This window comes from Aythya fuligula, chromosome 1 (assembly GCF_009819795.1).
Source record: "Aythya fuligula isolate bAytFul2 chromosome 1, bAytFul2.pri, whole genome shotgun sequence".
Classification (NCBI taxonomy): Eukaryota; Metazoa; Chordata; class Aves; order Anseriformes; family Anatidae; genus Aythya; species Aythya fuligula.
In genome coordinates this window covers 115107330-115133509 of record NC_045559.1, presented here as the reverse complement: position 1 = coordinate 115133509, position 26180 = coordinate 115107330, and the positions used below count along the sequence as shown (strand labels likewise).

At 39.4% G+C, this 26180-nt stretch overlaps 1 protein-coding gene across 3 annotated transcripts in view; it reads right to left on the bottom strand.

The window, feature by feature from the left end:
- Positions 1-2245: 2245 nt before the first annotated feature.
- Positions 2246-26180, bottom strand: part of SLC37A1 (solute carrier family 37 member 1) — a 36462-nt gene continuing 12527 nt past the window's right edge. For 2 of the 3 annotated variants that reach the window (XM_032207399.1, XM_032207400.1), the window contains 14 exons: positions 24878-25044; positions 24084-24121; positions 20961-20999; positions 18845-18928; positions 15619-15750; positions 14050-14140; positions 12282-12344; positions 10919-11004; positions 10213-10261; positions 9293-9366; positions 8290-8368; positions 7681-7778; positions 5306-5358; positions 2246-4708 (listed from right to left, as the gene is read on the bottom strand). In XM_032207399.1, coding sequence (XP_032063290.1) covers positions 4693-4708; positions 5306-5358; positions 7681-7778; positions 8290-8368; positions 9293-9366; positions 10213-10261; positions 10919-11004; positions 12282-12344; positions 14050-14140; positions 15619-15750; positions 18845-18928; positions 20961-20999; positions 24084-24121; positions 24878-25044 — 1069 coding nt within the window. In that variant the 3' untranslated portion in view covers positions 2246-4692. The remainder of the gene's footprint in view (positions 4709-5305; positions 5359-7680; positions 7779-8289; positions 8369-9292; positions 9367-10212; positions 10262-10918; positions 11005-12281; positions 12345-14049; positions 14141-15618; positions 15751-18844; positions 18929-20960; positions 21000-24083; positions 24122-24877; positions 25045-26180) is intronic. The other variant, XM_032207401.1, reaches the window with a different exon arrangement.

Here is a 26180-nt window from a genome sequence, read left to right as displayed (position 1 = left end):
TTACAATGTGAAGGTGTGGTGTAAACCATTTGTGGAAAGAGATCTTAAACATCTTCCATTTCTCAATGGCTTGAAAAACTTGCCGTGAATATTGCTGTCAGCCACCAGGAAGGAAATGCTTTTGGAATCTCATCCAAGTGAAAGACATTACTCGGAGCATCAGCCTTTTAACAGCATTCCTGTGTTTACACTTACACGGCAGTACATGCACAGCTTAGTGTCATGTGCTGCCTGAAATGTCTGGACCACTGATAGTATTACTGAAATGTGGCTAAATATTTGTAACTTGCCTCTGTAATAGAAGAAGGGAGAGAAACACCAGCCCCAATATCATCATGAGGTGAAGAAAACATCCTTTAAATTCTCTATTTCAGTACAGTGTCAAAGATGATTTTCAACATGTATTTGACAGCTAATATCCTGGTGCAGGAGATGAGCAGAATCCCCGAAATAGGCCTAAAGAAAGTTTGGCTTTTGTATCCATAGACTACAGAGCCGTGAAAGTTTCACTGCAGCAGCAGGATAATTACGCTACATGTATACGTCAATAGAGAAACACAGAGGAAGAAAATAAAAAACAAGCATCAGCTAATGATGTTAATTCTCTCATTCCCAACTCATAATCAAAAGAGGGGATAAGGACATTTTACAGCAATGAAGTTTATTAAGCTCTGAAGCAGTGAGACACATAACATGCTGTCAAAGTCGCTGGACGCAAGGCTGAAGTAGAGCAGCAGTTAGAGCAGCTCCTTCTCCCTTCCCAGCTGTAAGGAGGACAGTCAGATTTTTAACTGAGCGTGGCAGAAGATGTAGCTCAAGGTTACTGATGCCCCAGAGCACTGAGATGCAGAGCTCCCGGTGAGAGCAATGGAGCCCTGCGTCTGCGGTCACTTTGCAGGCGCAGCAGCCTGGGAGCAGAGGGGAGAAAGAGTCCATGCTATCACCCTGATAATTCAGCGAAGAGCAAAACAAAATCAAAATAGATTTGCTGTGAGGTGAAAGTGACATAGTTCAGAATGAGAACAACCTATCAGATAAACTTCAAGGTTGGGGAAAATCACTACATAATCTAATCTAACCTCCTATATAATATGCGGGCCATAAAATTTCATTCAGACCAGAGAATACCACCATCACCAGTTCCAGGCCTAATAATTTGATCAGATTGTAAACAATCTTTCTCAGCTGAACTCTGTATGAAGAACAGCCAGGCTCCAACAGCTCTAAATAACCTCTGATTTCTTTTATACCATATTACGCCTACGCAACTTTGAGCAGCACTTCTCATACAAACAACTCCAGGCATCAATCACTGGAGAAAAGCACCAGCACCAGCTGAACGGATGCTCAAGTGTGAGTGCTGCTGCAGAGGTCTGAGGTAGTGTGACATTGGCATAGACACATAATGGATTCCCATTATTATTCCAAGGATATTATGCAAGAAATACACACAGTAACCTTCAGAAGTGGCGGGCAGAATCCCTTCTGGAGTTTCCTAGCTGGCAGAATATACAGGAATAGGCATGTTTCGGTCCATGGAGCAGGTTCAGCAGCTTAACTTTAAGGCAAAAGAAATCAAAGTGATCTGTGAATACACCACCACCTTCCTCGCTACCTGCTTATCTCCTCCCCACCCTATAAACCCTCCCAATGCACAAAAGAGGCAAACCTCCACTGCAGCATCTCCAGCGACAGCCAAGTGAGGGTGCAGGTACTCTGGTGGAGCCTCCTGCTCCCGATCAGGCAGAACAGAAGCTTGTACCCGAGCTTTCTTGTACCCGAGCTTTATGTTTTCTTATACATAAAGGCCCAAGCTGTTACTTGCCTGTTTATTGGAGGCACTTTGGGCACTTTCTGATCGGAAATTCTGTTCAAGACCCTCAGACACATAGTTTTAACCACGATTGTTTTCCTTTCCAAGCATTTTTTCCCCTGACGCAGGTGACTGTCCTCCTTCCCTCCTAGATGAAAATAAGGAGGCAGAATATACCCATCTGACTGGAAATAATGATGTTGCACAACCCACAAAACCATTAAATGAAAAAAAAAAATACCTGTTCAAGTTGAGAAGGGTATTGTTTTCAAAACAAAAGGTTCTAATTTGTTCTCTTAATGAACTATTTTCATAACCCTCACAGGAGACAGGAGCGCTGTCTCAGCAGGGATGTCTACCCTCCAAACAATAAATGGAGCATTTCTTCATGGAGATGTAAAAGATGAAGTAATCAACATTTCTCACTTTACAGCAGAACCCATTTTTATTCTACACAGAAGATAAATAGATAAAATTCACAATTACTGGCATTAAAAACAAAAACCAAACCCTGCAGTCTTATTCCAATTCGTCTCTACCTACTGGTCATTCACGTTTCCATAGACAAAATGTTGTCAGTCTTGCTGAATGAATGAATGAATATTGACACCCAGTAATAACAAAACAGTTTGTTCACAACCTGGGGGACCCTTAGGGTTGTTACAAAAGAGCAGCAATCTTCATCTTTTCGTTGAACACATTCGTTGCTGGGAGGAACCGAAATGTGGCACATTAGCAAGGAAAGAGACGTCGGTGCAGCGGGAGTCCCAAATCCCTCCTGCCATCAGTGGAAGGAAGGACTCAGCCCAGCACCTCAAATGTTTTCACAGTCCCATATCCAAGTCACTTCAGCACAACAGCTATTCAAATAAATAAATAAATAACAGCAGCAGCCCCAACAAGTCAAACATGTAAAATCCAAAACACGGTTAAACATCTTTACAACGTGTAGCTGTTAAATATAACTGAAAGCATCCCAACCAAAGACTTCAGCCCTGATCTGCTGCAGAATTCTGTGGCATTTAAATACATCCTAAAGCCTAAATGCAGCATGGATTTACCGGTACAGACTAAGTGTCTCCCCCGGTCTCAAGAGGTTTATTCAAAAGGTGTACAGTTAACCAGTGATCTAGGTAACTGCAGCTTCAGAGCCTACATAGAGCATTCACTTGCAAAAGACTTTGGTACCTGCCATAAATCTTTGTGGGACTGAGGTCTTCCCTATGTCTCTGTTCAGTGAAAAATAAACACATTCTTATGCTGTTCGGATCAAGCATAAAGCACATGCTGAATCAAAACAGTGAAATAACTGATCAGAGACTGAACAATTACAAAACAGTCCTGGAAATTAAGTATTGTGCCAACACATGGAACATAATACCAGCAGCTGATGAGACATTTCTCCGTGTTTTGCCAGGCTATTTTAGAGTGCTGTTTTGTTAATCAAGTACAAACACTACTGCATTGTTTCACAGAACTTACAGCACAGTTCAGAACAAGACATGTGCCTAGAACTTCAATAAATACACTTAAGAACAGTACACAGTTTAAATTATCTAACCTTCACAATCTAAGTATAAACACCTCATACAAAAAATTCCTTTTTACTTTGTACACGTTTAAAAAAAGATCACAGAAGCATCTGTTTTGCAAAGGAGATACCTGTATGAAGAAATGATATGTTCTGAAGACATTAAATTGTCTATTTGCTGGGTAACACTAGTTACTGAAATGTTCTCTTACAACCTACCACCTAGGTAATTTTTCTTCTCTTATATACATACATATTTTGGCTCTGAATCTGAAACTCAAAGCCACTTGAAATTAGCCACTTGAAAGAGATTTCTGGTTATTAAGGCCCTGATCTGACAATGAACTCCAAGTGCACACACCACCACCGGAGTACCCAAGAAAGATCATTGTGGCACTGGGCACTAAAGCAGCACTCTTTTTCAATCCTGTAATGCTGAAGTGTGGCAGCACACAGTTCTTTGCCACCCCAAAGGAACCACCTGTCATTTCAACCCAGCCTAGAGGAGCAGCACAACAATTACACGACGTTTGCACTACCAATTTATAATGCCCTGAAAATTGTTAGAGCCCCCCACAGGAAATTCTGACTCATAACCTACTTCTTCTTGTTGCTTGGGACTCCGTTTTGCACAATCCTAACTGAGGGCTAACATCCACCCAGAGAGTCTGTGGAAACCGCTAGCTGTGGTACACCGCAGCTGTAAATTCCATTTCATTACCTACCGAAAGGTTGGATGTTGTCCTTGGGAGCAGAATTTGTGCTATAGTTAAAAACTAATAATATGGTGAGGTTATTATTGTCTGAGCAGCTTTGAAATCCTAATAGCAGTGTACATTAATAACCAGCTGGTCTTGCCCTCTATAATGCGATGCCCTTGATCACAGCGATGCACACGATAACATAAGGGATACTTTGCTCACTGACACAGAGACATTTCACTGCTAGGCTGTCTGTTATGATTTCAACATCCTTCTGCTCTACTTCTGACTTGTTTTTGGAAAACACACAGTACAGCGCTTTAATTAAAACATCCTATCAAAAGAAATTAAAAGGCACTTGGTATTTCTCTTTGGCTCAGTTGAGGCGCTCTGCTAAAAGCTTCCCAAAGTTCCTGTCCCTCCATCTGATGAATAGTTGCCATCCTGAGGTACTTATTCATGTGCAAAAATAAGAGCTTCAGGGATTTACCGGTTGCATTTCTCAAATTGCTTCCAGTAAACGTGCAAAAATTCTTCACCAAATAGAGTCTCTTAAGTATAGAATAACACATTCTGTGAAGTTTTTTTTTTTCAGGGGAGAGCTCTGGTCACTTACACAGTCATTCTTCCAAATCTGGTCTCTCAGCTCAGTGTTCTTTAAACCTGGGAAAGGAGAGCAATCAGTCAGGAGAGCCTTAGGTGTGAGGTGTAACAGCCACTAACTTAAAAGGCAAGTTTTGCCTTTTGCTATGTGTTTTTGTATTCTATTTCACTGCTCCAAAACAGCCAAGGAACCCAATTTAGATTTTGCTTAGATAAGTGTAACCCCTGTGATTCACTGGATTTTTTTTTTCCCCTCAAAACCTTGTAATTTCAGTCACCCTTTCCTTTAGAGAGGCCTTTTAGCAAAAGTAACATTTGAAACTACCAAACAATACACAGAAAGCAAGCAATAGAGTAGCTTCTTCTTCCCCACCTGCACGTTCCATGATGAAAATCAGAAATATTCCATATTCAGGAAAAAAACAAACCCTAAGAGACCATGACAAGTCTGTTTTCAGGTGCTTGTTAAAATACAAGGTTCTAAAGAAAAATAATCGTGATTTAAGAACATTAAAAAAGATTACTTTTTTAAAGAAAAATTGAAAGAGACAAATGGACATATACAAAACTTATTACATTCTGTCTACATAGGGGTATTAGCTTATTAACATGTTCTTAAACTGTTATTAAAGACCAACAGCTTTATATAACACTTACAGGGTATGATCTGCATTACACCGAAGTTCCTTCTGAATGAGACGGAGTAAGAACTGTAAAGAGAGTCACAGTATCTGTGTTACTATCTGTACAGATATACCAACAAGCTAAAATTCTGACTAAGATGCACACTTTTATTCAGAGTTCCTCATTTGAAACACTACCCTGCAATGCTGAAATCAGTAAAAACAAATAAATAAATAAATACAAAAATTATAGGTGCTTAATCAATGTTTGGAAGAGGAGTTTTCACAATGAACTTGTAACAAAAAATAAATCTCCTTTTTGCAATTGAGAGACCAATTCCTGTGTAAAAAAAAAACAACACAATGGTTTTCCAAAGTTATTTAACCAGCAGATGTGTAAAGAAACCAGCAGAGGGAACCCAAGACTTCAAGAAAACATGGCAGATGGAAATTTTGGATCTTAAAATTATTTCAGCTGCTATTCTGAAGAAGAGTTGTGTGTGTGAAAAGCTTTAATCACACAGTTAGTCAAGATGAGTGATGTTAGTCATGTTTACTTGCATGTGCAGGATCAGGACTTTCAAATGCATTTTAAAAGGTGTGCTTGTGGAGACAGTCCCCAGGAAAGTGATTTCAGAAACAAAATTTGAGGACTTCCACATATATTAAAAGACAGAATTAGAACTATTCCAGGATTCCTCACTATTAAAGGTTTCCTTACCTTCAGAGTTTCACTGTTATAAATGGAATTTTCTTCAACGTTATTATCAGAATATTATTAAGTATTGCTGGTTTAAGGTTTAAGATATTAAACCTAACATTTTGGAGATATGTGAACAGCAAAGCATGACTGATCTGAATACCATGTATGAGGCTAACCCCCCTCCAGACATCTTTGAGTAAATAGGAGTTGAATACAGGCATCTATACTCTGCACTGAAAATAACAGTGAAAGGAGTTATAAAAAAAGCTTCACAAGAGCAGAGTCAATCCTGTCAATAACAGTGCTTTAAAAATGCATTTTAAATGATGCAGCAAAGAAATGTGGGATTTTTTTTCATTTGTTTTTAATAAATAACTATAAAAAAGCAGAGTTTTAAGTCTACTTAGGGAAACTACAATTTCCCAAACCCCACTGCAGCACAGAATGGCTAATACTGTAAACAGTACAAACCATAGAGCTGTTGACTATTAGAGGGAACATACTTTGAATATTAACTTATCTAATTCAATTAATTTCCATGGATTTCACATCTTACATGTGGAAATAAATAGTTTACAAATTCGGGCTTCAGTTTAGAAAGAAAGCCTCAATCCCAACTCAAAACAAAAAATTCTGCTCGTCTCAGAGAGTGGTCTGACACACTGAGCATCAGCTCCTCTGCAGAAGTACAGGGCTTAGTGGAATACCCTGCAGGCACGGGGTTTGGTCTGGGCACAGCCAGTAGAGAGGAAGGTGTATATCTCAAGTGTTTCACAGTCACCCCACACTTTCATGAGCACTTCCATCCAGGACTTCAAAAGCAGAGGATAAGCAAGTGACACTTCAGGACATCTCTGAGGTAGAGTCATAGTAGCACTCTGCTCTGCTGGAGCGGAGCAGACAAAGCTGGTACAGATGCCTGCTAGGGAAATCCGTGGCAAACACAAAAACATAACCTACAGGTTAACCTGCAGGTGGCTGCAGCAAGACTGACTTCAAAAGGTACAACAAGACACTCCTTGCCTCATCTTGTGTCTTCTTTGGTCTTTAAAGCAAAGCAGGGCATGTAAGGATTAAAAAACCTTTTCAGATCTTCCCATCCAGCATACAGGATCTCAAACAGGAGGAGGAGGGAGGAAAGTGGATATGCTCTGTACCGTGTCACGCTCCTTTTCCCTAAGCATCTGTGCCTGGTTACTGTCAAAAGCGAGGAAGGCAGTTTTTGTTTAACCTAGTACAGCAGTGTCGGGGCCTATCTGGAGAATGTGACGTATTAACTTCCAGCAGTTTCATTATCATAGTGTTTTTGGTGATACAGCAACGTAGCTAAACAGTTGTTACTACTTCAGTAAACCAGCTTTAAAGAAAACAGAAGTAATTCTTTCGTGAGTGGAATCTGAGGCATCTTCCAGCTCTATATAGGAAGGTTTGCTTACAATTAGGCCTGCTGTAATCAGCTCAGCCAGTGATTAACAGATGTGTATTTCTTCAGAAATGGAAGTGCATCAGAACTAATCTGCACTTCTGATTAAAATTAAATGAGAATTTCAAAATGAGCTGCTTTGCTCTTTTATTGAAAATTTCCTACGCAATTGGATGTTGGTTATGATGGACTACTGAATTTGCAAAAGGAAAATGTGCATTTTAATATATATAGTTTAGCATAAAGAAAATACATAGCAACCAAGCAGTGCTTTTAGACTTACTAGCAAGGCACACGCATCTGCCACCATGAGCATGTAAAACACATTGTTCCAACCAGAAGGGGAAATGAGACCAGCCAAGAGAGGCCCCAAAGCCGCACCTAAAATTGAATATTGATACTGTCAGAATGATGCAAAGTAAGACTTACTAGGCTGAAAGACAGCTATTCTGAGTTAGAGCATCAATTTATCCACCTAGATAACTCAGTATTACCCTATGGATTAAAATGTCCCAGGAAGTGTGAAACATAACTGGTACAGCTGGGAATCTAACACAGGGGAAACTGTGGGGAGACTAGAAGTTTGAAAAATGCCATTCTTTGGCTCACAGAAAAAGAATGCCCATCCCACAGCAAGATAAATCCTACTCAATTTTCCCTTCTACATGCCAGTGCAGAGGCCGTGACTGCAGGTCTCACAAACAGCCCCCATGGCATCTACTTTTTATATTTGCACTCAGTATCAGTCTATCACCCTCTCCCTCCCTCCCTCAGATATAGGAACATTAGGGAGGCTTATGGCTCCCTAATCTTCTTTGTGAAAGATCTTCACAAAGATCTTTTGTTTTAACCTACCCCAGCAAAGGCAGGTTACCTTCCAGCTCTGGCTTACCTACAGATCCTGTTCCATCGATGATTGCTGTCACTGTGGACAAGGCTCTTGCATTCCCTTTCAGACTTTTATGGGTACCCTTAAGAGACAAAGACTGCTTAGAACCATCCTGAGCTGAACCCTCTATGTGAGATGTACATTGTGAAGTTGCCTAAAATATCCTAGCTCAGATCCTTTTATCGCTACTCAAAGAAACCCTCCACTCAATCAAATGGTTGCCTACAGTGTTCTCCTTTATTCAACCAGTTTGTTTAAACAACAATAGCTGTGAACCTTTCTCTTCTGCGCATTGTGGATTCAAGCAACAAGGACAACACTATCGCTTTGCATTATGCTGCAAGACTGTTTCCATGGCCATCTTTTCCTCTACTAATACAGCAAAGCTCTGTAGAACAAAAAAAGGTTCTGCTGTGACAAGAATACTAGAATACCAGAAATTTAAATATAAGCTGAAAAGCTAATTCAAAGAATCTGTGGGCCAAAAGAAGCCCTTCAGTCCCAATTTTAAAAGGCAGGTTTTCAGAACTACAAAAACAACAACAAAAAAAAACAACTGATGAAGTGAATGACTTTGCAACAAGACAGATAAACTAAACATATCAGAGAACTGCTAATCAGACAGACTTATCTTCGTACATTGAGGAGAATACACTCAGGTAAGCAGTGATTATGTAAACTGAGACCTCGCTCAAGTCAGATGTTTGGTTGCTGACACCTGAGGAATCAGTTAGCCCCTTCAATCTTCTTCCCAACCAACAGGTAGGCATTTTGTAATGTCAGGCCCCACTCTCTAGCTAGCAGTCCCTTCAACAAGGTTAAGGATCAAACCAGTTTTAATACAGGACCTCTAAAACAATCTCAGTGGCTGAGTTCAACACAGCTTATCCACCTCACTTTGCTTCAGGACAGTGCAGCTCCTTCACTGACAATCCTACAGAAGTCAAATGGCTCTCTCTGGAGGCCAAAGCTGCTATGCTGGAAGCAGAAGGGAAGCCAAACTCACCAAGTCAGCAGAGACAGCAGTAGTGATCAGTGCGTAAGGTCCATTCACCAGGGCACCACTGATAAGCAGCATCACTGTTGCAAGTTGAACAAAAACAGAAAATGTGAGTTGCCTGAATGACTGAACTGTAAAAACAGGAAATGTCAGCCTGTGGTTTTCAAACAGTTTAATCCTTCCTTGGCTCCCCTGGCCTCATTACATGGGACAGGAAGAAAAGCTACATTTGTATCTCCCTGCAATGCTTTCTCCACAGTGTAAACTCCCCAAAATAACAGTTAAAAGTACTGAGTTAAAAGTACTTCCCAGGGCCCTTACTGATCATGGTAGTTCAGGGAAAGAGGGAAGTCTAACCAAACTGATGCTAAGCACAGAGGATGCTCACAGGAAGTCAACCATAAGCACACACCAAGCACCAGAGAGCCCTAAAACTTATCAAGGCCTTTATGTAGGCGAGACATTACTGTCAGCTCTTGTGATTCAGCTTCTGTTTTCATGTAATAGATACGGGATTCAGTCTACATATGTAAAGTTAAAGTCATTTTCAAGAGTACTGTAAGTAGTCTTTAAACCACTATAAGTAGTCTTTTAAAGTGTCTGATATTTGGAAAAGGGGATAGAATAAAGCCTATGCAGACATAAACAAGCTCCATAAACAAGACTAATGATATTACCTAAATCTCTTATCTCAATGATTAGTGGACATGATCTAACGTTATTTGTTAACTAAATCATGTCACCACTTAATTATTTCCTATCCCCTTCTCACAAAAATCCTTGAAGAGACGGTGTTCATTACACATATCCTCCTCTCAGGGAGAAAGAAAAAAGGAAAAGGATCATAAATGGATAAATGGAAAGGAAAGGATCATAAATGAGAAGTTCACATAAAGCGAGGCAGAAAATAATTTAAAAATACTCACCTACAGTAGCCTCAAGGCCCATTTTACTGACTGCAGAGAACATGTACAACTGCAAAAATGAAAACACAGACATGTTATAATACCAACACCCTCATTAATGGTAAAATCTCTATTTTCCCCATTTTAGGTAAAAGATCTGTTGGTATTATGTGAAAAGTAGTTCTCACATCCTAGGTTTTACAAAACCTTTTTTAGACCACAGCAGGATGGTTGTTTCATTTGGACAGATCAGGGAGATAAGGAGCATGCTCCTCTTCCTCAGGTGTTCTTTCAGGAGAAAGGGCTATATTATGAGAACACTCAATTTTAAACTCTCCAATTGCCAGCTGCGACAAAGCACTGAATAGAGCTCACAAAAGAATCAAAACGCACAGAAAAACGCACCTCATGTGTCCAACTGCCAGTTTTCCAAAAAGAGCACAGCAGTTTTAGCCTTTGAGCAACTAAAATTCTGGCTAAAAACTGGACATCATATTTTACAAAAGAGCAATAAACTTTTCACATAATCCTGTAACAAGCAATGCATTAGGCTTGTTTCATTGCTTAGTAGAGGCAGCCCAAATGTCCATATTTGTTCACATGCTCAACTTCTTACGCTTTTAACCTGGCCTGAACTACATGTTCAACTTAGAAAATGCCGCTTGCAGAACTTCCTGAGTGCTGTCAAAGCCCCAGCCACAGCTGTCAGAGAGAGGCGAACTCTTACTGTGGGTGCTGCCAGCAACAGCATCATTCCGCAGGTCGATGCCCTCTTCTCTAGCCTGTCTGAAATCAGGCCTGCCAAAATTCCACCTGAAAGCAGAGACAGGTACGTGAGGAGAATACTCTGTGTACGTTTTACACAGAAGATATCAGCTACACTTAACGAAACCCAACCCAGATTAAAACAATGTAATAGGACTTTTAATGTACAGTTGCACACAGCAGCACAGATCTCGGGCCTGATGACACAATTTGCACCTAGCAACAACCCCATTAACCCAACCAGGGTTGACTTGGAAGGTCAGGCAGGAATGGGCAGTTTTTCTGCCTCACTGGTTATTGCAACTGAATTTCCAAGCCGGTGGTAGGGAAGGGGGTAAAACAGAGGTGGAAGTATTTAGAAATCATTGTTCTGCTGCTTTTGAGTGCAAAATGCCTTTGCACCAGGTGGTCCCATTCTGCCTGGAATTCTGGGATCCATCTGTGCCCAGTTGGTCACTGGTCCCTTAACTCCCCACATGCAACAGTAAACTTAGCTGTAGTGTGCTCTGTTCATTTCCCAACAAGGGAAAATGAGCTATTTTAGATCCCAGGGCAAATTAAATACTTGTTTTTATCTCCAGGCAGTCACTCTAGGCTCTTCAATTTCCCCTTCTGGTGTTTGCAATGACTGTACACAGAAGCACTAACTGGAGTGCGTGGCAGGAACAGGCTGGAAGGACTGAGGGAAAGGAGCTGCCACAATGATATAAAGGGAGAAGGAAAGGAAGTTCTCTGGATTCTCCAGATTCCTCAATATTGCTGGGCCTGCCTCTCCCTCTCCAGCTGCCCATCTCCAAAATGCCTACATCCCACTCAGATTTAAATATAAATGCCAAGGGCCCAAGCAGCACAAGCACAAGCTTGTATTCACAGTTGAATGAAATGCTGCTGAAAGAGGTCATTCACATCCCTAAGGTGATGTCTAACTCTGGCTCTGGGATGAAATAAGCAGTGAAAAATAGCTGAAGTGACATCCAGAACAAGCCCAGAACAGTAAATACAACCCACCTTGACACCTGTATCTTGAACTACCAGGGTCTACATCGTTCTTGATCCAGTGAAACTTCCCCACCATGAGCACCATTTTCCAATAGACTGATACAGGGCTTATTTCCAAAAGGCACTCAGGGAGGGGTCACATAAATCAGCTGGGCATTGAGTTGATTATGCCAGATTCTCAATGTCCAACCCAGCTCTTTACTTAGTACCTTTACTGCTACTCTTCTTCCGTTTATATAAGGTACAAGACTAACAATACATATAAGCTGTGTGTACCAGTGTTTTTTGCTAAACTGGTCTGATTAAGGATTGATATTCAAGCTTACCAAAGATTCCACCCACATCAAACAATGTAGAAAGATCCCCAGCTCTTTTGGCATCAAGATGTTCTAGCAAGAGAAAAAAAAATAATTCCATAATTTCCAAACCACAAAAAGCAGATATCTCAAGTCTTGTCATGCTAGGGTAAATACCTCTTACATCAGCACTGTTTGTTCACAGGAATAAGCTAACAGAAGGTGTTGTAAGGTATCATTTCATAGAGCAAACAAGAACATATCATAACTGGTTATTCCGTTATACAATCTTTTGAATGCAATTATATCCATGGCAGGACACTTTAACACTTCAGTTATAGATAAAGCCCAACCGATAGAGCTGTTGATTGTTCAAGTTTGGCTTAACAATATTGCCATTTGTGAATAGCCACAGAGTCATGAACAGTTAACATATACTCCTAAGTGAGGCTCTTGGCTCTAAAATGATTATTAGTATACATTTGGACTACCTACAGAGCTTCATCCTGGAGGCCTCCATCACCAGACAGGTGATGGTGATGTCAGCCATTAGATTACTGGCCGTGTGCTTGGTGTAACATGCACCGCGCAGTTTATGTGGAATACAGAATCACAGAATTTCTAGGCTGGAAGAGACCTCAAGATCATCGAGTCCAACCTCTGACCTAACGCTAACAGTCCCCACTAAACCATATCCCTAAGCTCTACATCTAAATGTCTTTTAAAGATTTCCAGGGATGGTGACTCCACCACTTCCCTGGGCAGCCTGTTCCAATGTCTAACAACCCTTTCGGTAAAGAAGTTCTTCCTAACATCCAACCTAAAATACAAAGAAACAACAATTTCATCAAGTCCACTGTTTGCCATGGGCAGCAAGGACCACTGTTTGCATATACTTCTGTCTAGTCTAACTCATGCACTATGGGGTCAGGGTTCCAAGAGCTTATCAGGAAGTTTGGCAACCAAGTTAAGTATGACATTTCAAAAGCAGCAACGTTTCTAAACACCTTTGGTAGTTTTTAAAAGCTTCTGAAATACATTTGATAGAACAGTATCTGCTAAAATAGTGCTGTCAGTGGCACTACCATAACCTCACCAACAATGAATCTGCTACAGCACAGACTGGAGAACTGTAATAAACTTCATTAATCCTCCTGTTACCAGCCAGCTGCTTTCAAGGTATCCTATCTTGCAGGAGGTTATTGTTTATTTGGAGTCCACAGAACAGCCTTTAGCTGTAGTATTTTCAGCTGTGTGCATTTCAGTAGATTGTTTAACCTGTCTCCCTCCACTGGCTGCTATTGCAACACTTGTCCAGCACAGCATTTTAGTTAGCTGGGGGCTTAAAGGTCACATCATGACTCACAAGAACAGTAATTTCTCTAGGGAGAACTCCTACCTCCGTACTCTACAGCACAAACGAAAGCGCAGTGCTACTGAACACATAAAGAACCTCATTTAGATTTTTGGTACACGTTTTAATTAGGCACTTGATCATTTTAGAACATTATTTAAAAAAGTATACTTCTCTGATTTGTTTGCAAGGGCTGAAGTCACAGCATTGCAACTTGGATTTTTTGATGATAAACCACTTTTTTTTCTCTTTTTGAAAATACTTTCCAGTAAAATTGAATTCATAAAACTGAGAAATATGTTTGTTGGTGACTTAAAACTCCTGCTACTCTTGCAAAGATAGTCCATTTCAGAAGCAGTAATGTTTACTTTCTTATTTATTTCAAGCTCATATTTCTACACACTTTGTAGTCATAATTCTGTTTCTCCTTACTGTGATACTTACCCACATTTGTGATATAGAGGGGAAGCCAGAAGAGGAAAGTATAGCTCACCAGTTTTGCAAACAGAAGACAAAGGGAGAATTCTATGACTCCCTAAGATAACAAAGGAAACAGGAAGTTAGTATCTTAACAGAGGCTGTTATCTGCTTTCAAAGATCACTATGAAATTGTTTCTAAGAAGCATTTTACCCTTTTTTTTTCTCTAAAAAATTCCCTGAAGGCATTCTTCCCCTGAGAGCATAAAACTTATAACCGAGCTGACTGTGATATTCTACTTATATACATTCTCTTAATTATAATGAATTGAACAGAGAGAACACCAAAATGAACAGGAAGGATTTGATTCTGTCCGGAACACCTGCATCGCTTGTTTTCCTCATTTAGAGACTTTTTATGCAGCATTGTATGGGAGCATATTCCAGAGGAATGGACGTATTTTTATGTTCTTTAGATCTGCCCTTCAGATGGGGTCAAAGATCTCTCCCTTATTAACTCTATACAAACAGCCAGTTCACTGGCATGACACAGTTCACGTTAGTATGTGACAAGAGCACACTGCAGATAGGGCAGATGCCTATTTCAAACACTAATTTGTTCCATCCTCTTTTGTGCTGGGTAGATGAAAGGTTTACTTATTGGACAGAGCTGCAACTAAACTGCCAAATTAACCTATCTTCATTCCCCTTACCATCTGATATTTTTTGTGTTGGAGATGGGTGTTTTTAAATCTCTCATATGGTGTACAGCAGTTATCTGCAGGGACAACACGCATACGCAGTTGGCTTCACTTCACATACAGCCGTGACCCTTCCCGAAAGCTGGCAGGAAAAATACTGTGGAGTTACAGAGATTCAAAGAGGCAGCAGTAGCAATTTTTCTACCTATTTTTCCACTTTGCCACAGGAAGAACAGTTGAGACAGAGGATCAGACTGGCAGAATGAGAGAATGCAGGAATACAGTGGGTTTCTTCTGCTACCTTTACACCTGGTCCAAATCAAGTTGGGTATAATTTTTTCTACTTGTGCATTGTATTGAAGCTGATAGACTTCAAGCTGATAGGACAATCAGGCTGATTTCCCTGAACTACAGGAAACTTATTTCCCTTCCTTTTAGCAGCAATCTGAATGTTTGGTCTGTCTCATATTTCTCCATATAAACAATACAAGAGATTTTAAAATAAGAAAAAAATAAAAAAATAAAATAAAAACAATGTTGAGGAGTGGAAAAGAGAAGCCATGGAAAAAAATTCTGACACAGAAAAGTACTTACAGGTTCAGCCTACTCTTCCATTCTCAATACTCATATCAATAACTAAGAACAGTGATTTTTTACATTACAGGCTGCTATAGTATTAATTATAATGAGGTTAAAAAAAAATAATTATACAGCCACTGGAGCCTAGATGTTTGTCTTATGTATCAAAATCTGCTTTAGCCTACATACACCAGAGTTGCCGATCAATGCTTGTGATGCAAAGTTAAGGTCATCTACCACTCCATCTAGAATCTCACGGAAACAAGAAGGCAAAACCTGACTCTTGGAGGAACAAGGAAGAATAGCACAGACTCACAGGTATTCGCAACGCCCCAAGGAAGCTGATAGCTGATGTCCCATGTCTGCCTTCCCCAGTGACCGCACTGCTCGAGTTCTGTGACGCCGTGCAGTTTTCACTGTCAATAAGCAAATGCTGCATCTCTGGATCCTGCAATTTCCCCCATATACAGAAGAGAACAATGTATTAAAATACATATCAAACTGTCAAATCATTCTAAAATAATTCATTTTTAAACAGTGTTGTTTTATTACAGAAAGCTACAGCTTTTAAAACCCCTTATTTCAATGACTGGAGTATAGAGAAAATAGTATATGCAGAAAATGACGTGAAATAAGCCTGGTCATTTATGCTTGTGTGTTAAGCGTTATGGAATCAAGTCTCCATTCTATAGTGACTTATTTCAAGTTGCAAAAAAAAAAAAAAAAAACAACAACAAAAAAACAAACATACAGAGTACGGTCTAAAGGAACAAAATTTCCAGTCTTCCCCTGCACTACTGCTTATACGTGGTGTAATTAAAACTGATAACCTCCTGCACCCTACAACACATTTCTGTATAAAACCATGTATTATCTTCCTTCTGTATTAACACCAAGCTCATTTTTCAGACTCTGTAACATCTTATTCAATAATTTAAGTACAGACAAAGCCGTATTTTCAGTTGAGTTATGGATACTGAACGCTTTCTGTTAAGCAATAATGAATTTTTCACCTGTCTCGTTTGAGTATTGCAATCCACAAATTCAAAAAAAGTCTGAGGTTTACCAATATTGCCTGAGAACTCAATCCTGAGGTCTAAACTAGGAATGATTTCACTCCAATAGTAACTCCACTGGCTGCTAAGAACAGTTGCAGAGCAAGTTATCACTCAACAAGAATAAGCCATCCCAGCCTAGCCACAGACAGATCTCATTATTTTTATCCATTGTGATATTATCCAAAATGTTTGTACACAGTTCATAGACAGGGTGCGGGATTTATGGGTGACCCTACGCTCTGACGAAGCAGGAGCCAGAAGACAGGAAAAAAAATATAAACAGAAATCTAGCTCGGCACTGTAAATCTGTGTTACGGTACATGAGTCACTCCAGCAGGAGCAGCATTCATCTTCTGAATTACTGGAGCAACTTCAAAATTTGAACTATTTTAACAGTAGCAAAGCAAAATACCAGCTACTAACATTAAAAAAAATCAATGGAAGGTAAGTCTAAATAATGCCTTAGGGCACGTCTCTTGCAGAATTTACTCAGCAAACCCAATCGGGATTGTCTGAGGTAACACCGCTCATTTCCCAGACAGGTAGCTCCGAACTTATTTAAGTACAGAGGGTTAAATATGACAGTGAACGTGACCAAAATCCAAATAACTTACTTAGCAATTCATACTGAAAACCTTTATCAACAATTTTTGCACTGCATGTAGCTAAATGATAAATAAAAAACATCAGCCTGTACTGAGCAAGGATAACATTGTTCAGCCTTGTCAGTTCGTCATGGACTGTGATTAGGCACATGGCACGCTACTGATCTCTGGGGAAGGACTCATTATCCCTCAATTTTGTACAATTTTCAAGAGGCCAACCTGACATAAGCGGTAACAAACACATGGAGGTATTCAGGTCGCTTAGCCAAAAACAGGTGTTTTTTTTTTTTTTTTTTTTCCAGTCACTGCCTATCCTGAATATTTATTTTTATAGTAATTGAAGAGGTCAGGAAAACAAACAAACAAACAGTAGAAGCTGCCACTCCAGTGTCCTTGCAGCAGACCAGCTCATAAATGCAGAACATCTGTTGCTTGTGCAAACACAAAAGCTGACAGTGATCACCAGCTCAGCACAGCCGTAACACAACCACTGCAAAAAGGTGTCCAACTCCATTTTGACAGGAGCAAGATTATCTCTTGTCACTGGCAAAAAATCTGGGGGTACTAGGCAGTAACAAAAAAGGGATTTTTGGTTTTGTTTGGTTTTAAAAACTTGTTAGCTCCATAATACAAGCACATAACCTAGCTGGCTATGGCTGATTATGGCTTTGTTGTCATCGTTGTCCCCCTGTTGTGCCCACAAGGGAGGGAACACCAGTCAGTGTGGGAAGGGGCACATCTTCCTTGCCCACTTGCCCTGCAGGCTCTTTGCACAGGCTGACAGGAAGGGGGCCAGTTTGAGGTACCAGCAGAGTTAGAAGAGGAAACTTTGTCAACTGATTTGCTGACCATATTTTAGCTCTGTCTTCATGACTTGTCTACAGTCACCTACTTCTCTTCTTACGTCTTCTCCCCTTATCTTTCAGCTAGTTGTGACAAATGATTTCTGGGCTGGAGTCTGCTCTTGGGCAGCTCAAAATGAACAGGAGTAAACTCAGTATGCTCAGTAAACTCAGGGTACCTTCTGTGTTGAGTTTCATTCCGAGTCACTGAAGTTAGACTGGTCACAGGGGTTAGAGAGAGAGCCAACCAAAATTACTAGCAGAGCCTTTCCTTAAAAAGTTCAAAACCTTTCCATCCCTGCTGATTATAATTCTGGGAAACAATCTATAGGCAAAGAACGAAAAGAACAGGAAGTTTCTATTTTCCTGTAACAGTCTGAAAGAAGCAGAAGTGTTAAAAAAATGCTCTCTCCCCTACCCTATCCTCTCAGGATATAATGTGTCAAGTGCACTGAATATTTCAAACGTGTACAATATTTCAAGTGAAAATTTTCAGTTAATTTTCATCACACAAAAAAAAATTAATTTTGCCCATTAAAGAGCAAATCCAGAGATCAGTTTCCAGTGAGAATCACCAGCACTGATGGTTACAAGCTTTAAGCATGATTCCCGTGAATAATTGCTCCTATTTACAATTCTCTGCCTCCATGCATGCTAAGTGCATACTTTTAGTACATCAAAAAAAAGAAGACATGATACTGTAAGGAGTGGACAGACACCACAGAAGTAGCTAAAGGATTTCAAAAGTATTGTCTTAAAAATACCTGGCAGTGTTTACTTTTGCTGGAACTGTATGAAGATCACAAATTAAAGACAAAAAAGTAAGCATGCTATCTTACTCAGTTTGGCTTGTAGCATTTCTGTTAGATAATGCTTTGTTCTCTTGTCTGACAGTACATTAGTATATGAAATTTGAAGCAGATTTCAGCATTATAAAAGGAAGATCTACCTTTACCAATTATAAATCTAATGTAAACTTTCCATGTGAACTTTAGGAAGTCTACTATGCTATTTTACAATAACACATTGCATTTTACCTGAGGCTTGCTGGCTTCCTTAGCATTTAAGGTTGGCATGTGGACTCTGAATCGAGATGCACCATTCAGGAAGGCGTTAGAACTCTGAAAGAAACAAACAACACCTCCCCATACTTTTGTTGCTTGTTTTTTTTTTTTTTTTTTTTAAAGGATTACATAGTGTTAATCATTACTTTATAACTAAAGTCTTTGTGCATCGTAACATAAGTGGATGCATCTCTTATTAAACGACTGTGCATTTTGTTTTGCCTTTTTAAGCAGACCTATGACAACGTACAGACAATGCAATTACAGCTGTATTTGAAGGCTTACTTTATACTGCTGTTATAGAGCAGCAGCATACTGAACTCAGAGCACAGTCGTGCCATTCTTAACATCTTTAGCAGCTTTTTCCTCTACTGAACTTTCCTTGGCATTGCTAACAATTGTTCTCATAAGCAGATAATCCTAGTAGCAACTACAGATTTCCCCGCCGCCCCCAGGAAAACCTTGTTTTTTCATTTCTCTTCATTTATGATAAGATTATCCCATTAGTTTACTCTCACACCGTTCTAACCCAGAAATGGAAAAGAGACCATGCTCCTATGGGCTTGAAGGTCAGCAAAGTCAGAGTGCTTCTGGGGTGCTCAGAACAAAAATCAAGGCAACAAGCTGTATTTTAGGTCCCAGATGGACCTCAACTAACCCACTGGTTTTTGCACATTATTTATTACCACGTGCATTAGTGTATCGCTTCACACCAAAATTACATCCCTTAGAAAACATTATCTTGAAATCCTTGGCTTAAAAGGATTTGCCAGGGAGATTACAGTTTGTGCGCTGAAATAAATATACAGCTTCAAAGTAGGTTTGGAGTCAGGTAGGAACAACCAATTGCTAAGACCACAAGAAGCACTGTGCATTCCTCAGGGATGAGATATTTGCTCCTGATGTGTCAAATCACATTCTGAATGCCACATTAAAAACAGACAGACAAAACCCACAAATAAATAGATAAAAAGAAACCACCACAAATCAGAAAAGATCGCCCAACCTCACTGAGTATTTTAATTCAAAATGAATCACCAAGTAATTCTTGCCCAACACAAACACAAGAATATATATATTTGTGGTTTTCTTTACACAAACTGCCATTCATCACCCAAATCTTTCTAAGAATGCAAAAAGCTTTTGAGAGGTGGGAATAAATTTCAAAATTGGTGCTGCTCAATGCAGAGCTGAGGCACAAGCAATCTTGGACATAAAAATCTTGTTTCTCCAAAACAAACAAACAACACTGAAGGGCATAGGGTCTGAATGACAGATTTTAAAATTTTATCTTATAGAAAATTAAGCTCATGTCAGAAAGTGATTTACAACAATCTGTGGGGAAGAAAATCAATCACCTAAGGAAAAGTTACCAGCAGCTGAGCAGAGGAAAAAAAAAAAAAGAGAGAGAAAGACTTCTTCATCTGCCTGTCAAAAGTAAGATTTACTGTGGTAAGAAGGAAATGTCTGGGGATAAGGACTAGACTCAGAGGCTGCACATTTAATACTTAAGACCTCTTTCTTCTTTTCAGAAAGATAAAAACTGCAGTCTGGTTTCTTCTAAATGCACAAGCACTTTGCCACAGGAGTTTAAGAGATGTAGGTTTCCTGGAAATGCAAAGTCAGGTTAAAGAAAGTTCCTAGAACATAAAGACAGGTCTGTATGAGCATGCTGCAATGAACACATGTACTTATGAAAAAGAAGCACAGGGAGAAAAGACTAGAAGCAATAAAAAAGTTCTAAATAATCATGTTTTACAAATGCTATTAAACCTTCTCTTCAACTTTGATGATAGAAGTGCACCAATGCATAATAAGGAACACTGACTCCTTGCTTGTGTTTGTAGTGGGCATATCCTTCTGGAACACTGCAGATTAAGCTTCCAATTCTAGTAATTAAAATCATTTTATCATCATTAAACGTTTTGAAACAAATTTCAAATTCATAAATTAGAGCCAACGTGAATACTAGCAAAGAAAGCACAGCTGAAGGAATCACTGAATAAAGAATGAGAACTGCACATCCAAGGCTCTCTGCTTGTCTCTCCATCTGTTCTTCTGGACAACTCAGTGAAATGAGATTACTCACCACTACAAACTCTGTAGAAATACTGGGCTCATGACCATGCTGCAAACAAACAGTAGACCAAATTCATCCAAGATAGTGATACCACAGAGAGATGAATCTAATCTTTACATCTTAGTATGAATCTACCTTAAATTATTCCCTCGCTTTGAGTATTTATTTCAGTTGTTTTTAAACAAAACCAGCCTCACTCTTCCACGGTGAGGTTCAGCTTTTGGCACCCACTGGCATGGCTGCCTGAACATAACCAAAACATTTGTCTGAAGTGAACAGAGTTATGAGCAAAGCAAATAGGTATGTTTCTTTAATTTCTTAGAAAAACAAAACAAAACAAAACAAAACATTTCTAACTATTTACAAAAGCATGTTACCTGATATGACTGAGCACAAAAGGGCAGTTAGGGCTGCCAACAAATTCTACCTCTTGTTCAGGAAGGCTGGAATTTTGTTGCCAGTGATAAGAGGTTACAGAGTCTGTTTTATTACATGAACCTTCCTTCAATTAGCAATTTTTATTTATTTATTTTTAATTTAGCAATCAGACACTGTCACTACCACATCTGCATTTCCAGATCTTCTTGAACTTCTTTTCTAGTCTTTTTCACTTCCTCAACTTCTACAATCCCCCTCCCCCCAGTGAACAGAAACTGTGAGCCATATTTATTAAAGGATTTGCAGATTTTATATTTTACCTATTGTACTTTGCAGACCGCACAGGTCTGAAGTGAGATACTTAAGCAATTCAAATGGAGTACAGCTTCCCAAGACAATGACAAGTCTTAATCTGAAAAACGACCAAGGCAGGCAAAGAAGTACTTTTTAAAGTCCCCTTTTTAAAGATTCATAGTTATGAATATATGCAACAGGGAAGGAAGAAGTAATGCCTCTTGCTCTGGAGAGCAAGGTTTCCAGGGAAACAGTACGTCAAATGCATTGCTACACAATGAGACTGCACATGGTGCAGTGATCTTGCTGATGTCCTAGAGAAGATGAGGTCAAATGATAGTCTCTTCCTGGGAACTGGGGAAAGTGTAATGAATGGAAGGGGGGAAAAACCCCCCAAAATACTGGATTTTTTAAAAACATCATGATGAGTAGATACTGAATGTCAAAGTTTTCCATAGCAGATCCTTAAGACATACAAGCAAACCATTGTGCACAACTCTGTAGTTGTGCTTTCCAGTAAAAGTGTATTTGAAATGAAAAGTAAACATTTGATTCTATAAATCTTAGGAGTGAGTTCTGTTAACATTATGCTCCAGGTATTATAAAAAGCAGCTGACACGTTCATGGGAGCACCTACAAAATATAGAAAAGCTGAGGAAAAAATGCCTCCTGTTAGGAGTCTCTAAGAGTCACATAAAAGATTCTCATACTTAGCAGAATTTACCTTTAAGAAGTGAAAGAGAATTAAATGAAAAATACAGAGTGAATACAGCTTATCTCTCAGTAAGAAACTAAGAATAGGACTTCCACAGCCCATTACAGGTAATCAGAAGCCTTATCAGAAGCCTTCCATATGAGGAAAAAGTCCATTAACTAGTAAAGAAGAAGAAGTAACAGAGAGTAGAAAAGTCACCTTCAGTTGAGTGCATTTAAAATGTAAAAAGCCATCTATCTAAAACTACTGGGGGGGAAGCAAGACACAGAAATTGTCCCTGAACAATCTACCTGTGCCTCTTGCAATGTGAAGGCATAGTTCACGTTTACATACACATGCAGACAACCTTCATATATAATCCTCTAGTATTGGAAAACACACCTGGGATTCACATAAGACCTTTGCTCCAACACTTCTCTTATGCATGGGAAACTCCACGACCTTCTTTTGCCCTACTGTTCTTCCAAAGAACTGGTTGTTACACAGCTACTTTTCCTAATGTTCTCCTTTTTGTTCTCTTGTCTATTATTTTTCTCTTTTTCTGCTTGAATGGCCTCCCTCCTCTTGGGTTATAGCAGCACAAGGCAAGAAAAGAATCATCTTCTCATGTAGTAGCTAAAGTTTTCTAAGGCACATCTCTTTGTCATTGACATAGCTCTCTACATTACTTAATTTTGAGCACATAAAAAGTCTTGTGATCTTCTGTGTAAAACAGATTGGGCAAATACCAGCCTGTAACCACCTCCCAACCTACATTTAAATAGTGTTTGAACAACCTTGTACTAATATTTAAGGCAGAAGGATTTCCTTTTGAAAACAAGTAAGAGTTCTAACTTTGCTGCCACAATGTCACGAGAAAGCATATATGCCATGTTTAGCAACACAAAGAAAGCTCAGAAAGCTTCAGGCACACATTTTAAGCCTGTTTTCACCACTGCTTTGAGTAGTCAATCTCTGATACCGGATTTTCAAACTCCTGCATGGTATGTGCCCTTGTGATCCAGGCAGCAAGTGTCCCACAAAAGAAAACAGTTCGTGTGTATGATAATGCATTTATAGCCTAGTGAGGTTTGCTACCTTGCAAAATAGTTCACTATCCTGCCAAAACTTAAGCCCTTGAAGTATAAGCTCTTCTAAACCAGCAACATTCATTGTCTTGATACCAGTAAAGTGTGTAATCAATACATTCTTAAAACTAATCTGATGTTTAAAAATAAATCATCTGCGTATAAATAGCATCTTCACTCTTGAAGATTTCAAAATTTGACTAGGTAAGCCCTAAGTGATCTGATCCAATGGCAAAGTTAGACCTACTATGAGCAGAAAGTAGGATCAGATGATTTCCAGAGGTCCCTTCCAACCTGAATTATTCTGATTCCACAGAACATACAATATTGTGTTGTCAATATTCAGGTCAAAATGATCTGAATATACTCAGGAAGAGTGGAAGAAAATAAGGTAACTCAAAGAAAGATGAACAGTTTTTACTTGGTTCGCTGTACTAAGTTCATCCATTACAAAACCTTAGCTAAAATACATTCATTCACCTTCTTGATTCATACTGCTTTGATAGAAAGCGAGCTCCTGGTTTACTACTGAAGCACAGAGGGCAAATAATTCCCTCAAATTTGGGTCAGTTATAACAACCTGGCACATAAGGGCCATGCAGATTATCTGATTACCAGAACTACCATAAACCTGTATATTAGAAGGCAAAAATCAGAGTAGAAAATGTATTCACTTACACTGGATGGTGTGGAGGAGCAACTTATATCTTTAGGATCTGAAACACAGTAACACACACAGTTAAACTGAATGCAAGCACAAAGAACCTGTCTTAAAACACCTATCAGTAGTGTCATTTACCACTAATATGCCAACAGTACCGATAACGCAAAAGTAGTCCTGATATAAATGTTTAATTGTATATTTAGGGGAAAAGGGTGCTCCATGGTACCGTTCCCATCCTAAGACCACAGTAAGTACTCTTCTGGCAGTCCAGCTCATTGCAGCACTCTAGTTTTGTCTACAGAGCTTTTTCCTTCCTCATATAGGACACTTACAGCAAAATAAACATTCATAGCATCTCTGAGTCCACAGAGGAAAAAGATAAGGCATTCCTTTTTAATTTCTTATTTAAGGTGACAGAAGATGCTCTATTGGCTGATTCCTGTACTTTGTAGTACAGGATATAGATGCCATGGGTTGAATGGTAGCACTGAGCATACAGTACAGCTAGGTGGGGTATTCTACTTTCAAATGTATCTCACTTGAAGGATTTATAAAGACAGGGAAGTAAAGACAGGGCAGTGGACTGACTTCTGTAGTGTTTCTCTCTCAGGTATGCCAGAGTCTGAGTGTATAAACTCTTCAGACATACACGGGTTTTTCTCCATCTGGTTCTAGGAGTAAGGTGTTTCAGTACTGGTGTACCCTGAGGAATATTCCTTAACTATGCCCTGGGACATCTTGCTTAAACTGCTGGTGTTCTTTCACCATAAGGAGCCCCTCCACGATTCTATTACACTAAAGCACTTACGTTCAATAAGAAAGAGGAAACAAAATATTCCCATCACTGCAATGATAACACCGGGCATCACAAAGGAGAGACCCCAGCACGTAGACACCCAATAAGCAGCAATTAAGGATCCCAAGATATTTCCCACTGAAGTGTGAGAATTCCAGATCCCCATGATCAGTCCTCTCCTGCACAGAAAACAAACAAACAAATAAATAAAACACACACGCAAAAAAAACCCACAAACATTTCTTATCTTTCCAACAATAAGCATTATTATCTTGAGAGAAGTATATCAAAAGACTGCTCAACTGTGATGTCTGTGAAATACTTGAAATCTTACTGTTCTGCAACTAAACACTTCCTTATGCTAGTCTTTCATCTTTCAATGCACCTAAATATTAATTGAAGTGTTTGAAGTACTTCTCTGTACATGTCAGAGTTCATCCTGCATTTAATGGCATTTAAAGGCACCATTAGGGCTTCCATATTCCTGGACAGAGTTTCTTTGATAAAAACACGTATCCAAATGTTGCATAGCATATGCATGCTAAGTCTGATGCTTCTGTGAATGGAAGTCCCATAGACATATTGCACAAGTAATCTGATGCTTTGGGGATATGTTAGACAGAAGAAAACTACCTGTACAGGACAGGTAAAGCAAATTCAGTGATTTCTGATCGCATCCTGGGCTTGCTAGGCACTAGTTTAAGGTAACACCTGTGCAAGACTCCTCCAAGATATCAAACTATTGTCAGCCTGGAAATCCCAGAGTAGAGCTGCTGTAGAATAGCTGCAGCAGGACTAATGTAAACCACAAAAATCCTACTGAAGTCACAGCAGTTAGCGGTTTTTATCCTTTTAAGTCCTACTGAAGGCAAGGCAGTTTTCCCAAGAGTTTACCTGGAACAACCTAATTTTAACTAAAACAAGTCTTTTTCTTTGGCTGAAGACAAGATCCAAGAGGTCTGCTCGTGTTTCAAGGAATCCGTGGCAAAATGAAAATGAGACACAGCTCTCTAACTTTCAGACCAGAGCCCTACACACCAATCCATTATGCAAACTCTTAAAAATCCATTATACAGACCCTTGCTTTTGCACAAAACAATCTGAATGTGTCTGCTGTGCACAGACTTACCAATTTTGTTCAGTATTTTATGATGGTTATCATTCTCTCTCTGTTGTAACTAAAGAGGCTTCAGGGACTACAGAAAACTAGTTTGAGACTATATTTTCTTAATTGTCCCACGATTTTATATAGAAAGCTCACACTGATTTTTCATGTCTTCCCCTTGAAGTGATTGACAGTAACTTCATTCGGTGA